The sequence below is a fragment of the Drosophila miranda genome, assembly GCF_003369915.1.
Source record: "Drosophila miranda strain MSH22 chromosome Y unlocalized genomic scaffold, D.miranda_PacBio2.1 Contig_Y1_pilon, whole genome shotgun sequence".
NCBI lineage: Eukaryota > Metazoa > Arthropoda > Insecta > Diptera > Drosophilidae > Drosophila > Drosophila miranda.
In genome coordinates, this window is record NW_022881603.1 from 27,125,825 (window position 1) to 27,129,763 (window position 3,939).

The 3,939-nt window shown below is 46.6% G+C and overlaps 1 protein-coding gene across 1 annotated transcript; it reads right to left on the minus strand.

Moving 5' to 3' along the window:
- Positions 1-1,665: 1,665 nt before the first annotated feature.
- On the minus strand, positions 1,666-3,060 carry LOC117189346 (cuticle protein 16.5-like). The gene is made up of 2 exons (XM_033394485.1): positions 2,110-3,060; positions 1,666-2,025 (listed from the first exon to the last, which is right to left on the minus strand). The coding sequence occupies exons 1-2, from the start codon at positions 2,206-2,208 to the stop codon at positions 1,732-1,734; spliced, it is 393 nt and encodes a 130-aa protein (XP_033250376.1). The 5' UTR covers positions 2,209-3,060; the 3' UTR covers positions 1,666-1,731.
- Positions 3,061-3,939: the final 879 nt, after the last annotated feature.

The window sequence follows — 3,939 nt, forward strand, 5'->3', positions numbered from 1 at the left end:
TAATAATGCCAACGGAATTGATGTCTTGACAAGGGATCCTTGCCCCGATGCGTCGATTCAAATGGAATTGCCAGTAGGAGCGGAGCCAAGAAGTGAACCGAACAGCAAACAACAGTCGAGAGGCGACAGAGAGGAAAGCTGTTTCTGTAAGCAGAAATAATCCGATATTCATTTCCCTTTTCAATTGCCACCATTGCCATTGAAAGCTATTTGTTGTGTACATTTGTACGGGCCGAGTAGTCGTACATTTGATGGGCATAGTGTACATTGTATGTATGTTTGCATTCATGTTTTGTTGTTCCATTGTAATTAAGCCTTTGTTGGAAAGTGAAGTGCATATTAAACATCTCCCCGGGTATTTGGCAGCGTCTCAAGTGGGACTGCAAGAACTGTACCCCGTTGTTTGTCATTGAATATGATGATTCCATTCAGGAATGTCACGTCCTTGATGCCTAGAGTCTTCCTCGAAGTGCAGCTGGGCGGAAAATCATCTGACTGTGCTTAGTCATAATTCTTTGTTTGTTTTCCAATAACATTTAGACACAAAATCTTTCACTTTAGTCGATTTGTTTTGGTCACTTAATTGCCGACAGGTTTTTTCATTCATAATTTATTCACAATTCCATCTATTTCCATTCGACCCGAAGGAAAACTTATATTTTCTCTGTTGACTTTTGCATAATTTATTCCTGAAGCAAACGACAGAAGGGAATTTTTGAATCCGGAATACGGGATCATGCCCAAATACATTTGTCCGTGCGTACACATTTTTGAAACTGTCATTGCCAAAATGGTTAATTAAATATTTACTTGGCAACACAGTGGTAAAACGTTGATTAATTATTTAAAAACTTCTGTCAGAAGTCAGATCTCGGGTCTCGGGCCCTCTTTTGACAGAACGCTTACCATAAATGGAATCATATCGAGATTTCGCAACTGTTGACTGCTCTTGCTGCTATTTGTTGCTGACTGCAAACTTTCTAAAGTTTTTGCCACCCACTCAAGCCAGCCCCTGCACTGCTTTCGTCCCACCCACTGTGTGATTTTTCGACTTGCCGACACTTGTTTTTCGGGGGAGGGCGGGGCAGGAGCAGAGACCTCAACACAGAGAGGTCTAAGTGATTTAGGCTAAAGTTTTTTACCGGAAATGTAGCGAGGAAAACTTTTGTTGTTGCGCATAATCGTTTGCCGGAAGTTGATCAAAAAGGGGGGAATACTTATACCCGCAGACGATAGGTGCATTATGAAGCAATCAATAAATTTACTTGGGCGATTACTTCGCTGAGAACCGAGATGCCCAGCCAAGCACTTTGTCTCCTGTCAGGCTCCATGTACAAGTGTATGTGGTACTTATGCTGAGGTTTATGCGACGACAATGACGGCTGCCTCCTCACGTGTGTGTGGCACGTGGCTGTGCTGTGGAAGTCATAGTTCATTTGCATAACATTAACGGGCAGGCGGATGCCGGAGCATGAGCCGCTTGCCGGGCGTCTAAGCCGAGTTTAAATAAATTGATTCACTGATTCAAGAAATAAACTATTAAAAGTCCGATGTGGTTCTAAGTTCCAATCTTCTCCTCCATCCATGGAAAAATAGTTGAGAGATCTATTGTCCCCTACTGATTCCCCCACATTTAAGATTATTTTCCAACATTTAAGGGTTAGCTTTCAACTTCATTTAATTTCACAAATCCTTGACATAATTCCATTTCATTTGATCGATCCAAAGCGATTACTTCTTCAGCAAGGTGGAGACCACAGCGGGGCCAGCGGCATAGGTGGTGACGGGAGCAGCGTAGGCCGAATAGACTGAGGTCGATCCCAGATATGCGGAGGAGTAGACCGAAGGAGCGTAGGCGGAGTAGGCACGTGGATAGGCGGCGGAGTAGGTGGTCACCCGAGCGGCATAGGCCAGGCCTGGGGCTGCGGCGTAGGTCAGGGCCGGAGCAGCCGCATAGGTGGCCACAGCGGGAGCCACAACATGAGCCTGGGCGGCGGCGATGAACAGAGCCAAGCAGATGAGGAACTAAACAGAACAAAAAGATGAATGAGATTAGAAATCTCTTGCAAATATCCTCCTGAAACAGGCCTAACTGTAAAGCTGACTCACCTTCATGTTGATATTTGTTTTGGGTTTGGGTTTTGGGTTTTGGGTTTGTGTTGGACGAACGTTCTCAAAGATTGGAGGAAGTGCGTTGACTGATGCCATTCCCCAGAAAGGCCAGGGCTTTTATACCCAATCGAAGATCGAATTTTCAGAGAACAAGTTCTGCAATATGCGGATGTGGTAGCTAATCCGGGCATGCCATATCGAATGGATTAGCATTGTTTGGCTCTGTACAAGCTGCTCAATGAATATGTTCGTTTGCACAGACAACAACCCTGACAAGGGTCCACGGACTGGCGGACGGAGGGACAGGCAGTAATGAGATCTTGATTGTTTGTCGGTTTGTGTGTGGGTCAAGTCTGGTGACAAGCCAAAAGCGTCAGCAAATAGCTTTGTTAATGGCGGTAAACGAAAGTGGCGGCAAAACGGAATTACACAAATATAATTACACTCGAACGGAAAGCATAAGTGGCAACAAATCATTGTAATTTACGTCATCACCAATTGAATCTTTGGCATTGACAGTGAAAATTCATAAAAACGATTGAGAGGACGCCAGAAATGTCAAGGCACAAGTTATTATTTGCCTGGATCCCGTTGATCAAAAGCCAACCGATTTTTCGTGGGAAGTGATACTATACATCGTAAAATTTATAGAGAAAAGTATAACCAGAAAAGTACTCCTGCGGAAAACTGACGCTGCCAGGAGGCTCTGTTGGGCCTGGGCCTAACAAGGAGTTGGTTATATAGAGATCGCCGTCACTAAAAGGATCCCACAATAACTGTTGTCTACCTACAAAAAACACATAAATTATACATTCAATTTGTGCTTACAACGAAATGTGTCAAAGTTTCTCTGGGGAGCAGACTCACACCCATCCACTCATCCAGTCATCATTCCCATGTTCATGTCGGCAGAGCCACAGGACTCTGGTGTCCTGCTCAAATTACCCATATACTTGCCGCTTTGTAATTGTCAGAGAACGTAACGAACCGAACCAAAACAAAATGCTAAGTATACGCGAAAAGAACGAGTGTGTGCCGCCTCATGTGGGGGGGGCGAAGGCTCATTATTAACAATTTATGAGCTGAGACACGAAATTAGTCTGTGACAAGTTTCGCCGCAGGATGTGGACACAACAAACATATATCCATCCATCCGCCCCACCCAGCTACACGCACACGCACACACACACACACACACACAAGAGTTGAGCGTTTTCAAGTGCGGTTGTTTTGAATCACGGGCTCCTGATTTTCCGTTCTTAGCATCCGCGCTGCGCGTGTTACCTGGAAGAAAAGCTTTTGAGAGCAGGTTGCTGTCGCACCGGTACGTACTGCGTATAAAAACCGGCCCCACCGGCATCTTGCTCTGTTGCACGGGCACAATCAGTGCGCTCCAGGCAGCAGTCGAAGGGGGGGGGGGGGGGGGGGGGGGGGGGGGGGGGGGGGGGGGGGGGGGGGGGGGGGGGGGGGGGGTGAACCCTTGTTTTGGCGCCTTCCACTTCCACTTTCCACATTGTTGGTGGAGGGAAAAAAGGAATTTTCACTCAACTTTTCTTCTTTCTTCTTCTTCTCGTCCGGAGCTTCACACACAGCAGCTGATCGCGCCGCCAGACAGGTGATCGCGTAGAGTTGCCACACTGACGGTGCTGCCAGACAGCCCTGATCGACCCAGGGCTGCCAGAGTGTTGGAGAGAGCTGGAGTTGCGCGCCAACGGAGGGAGATTTTAATTTCGAAATTCAAATTCTAAAGTAAACAATAGAAATGGAGGAGGATGAAAAGCTCGCCTTCAGGAAGGGTAGCATGCTCGCCCGATCGCCGGCACGCGA

What these genes read in the sequence shown, in the direction of transcription:
- LOC117189346 (XM_033394485.1), bottom strand. Translation starts at nt 2,208, where the DNA reads ATGGCATCAGTCAACGCACTTCCTCCAATCTTTGAGAACGTTCGTCCA. An exon ending in AAACAAATATCAACATGAAG is followed by an intron (nt 2,026 to 2,109) that starts GTGAGTCAGCTT and finishes TGTTCTGTTTAG; the next exon opens with TTCCTCATCTGCTTGGCTCT.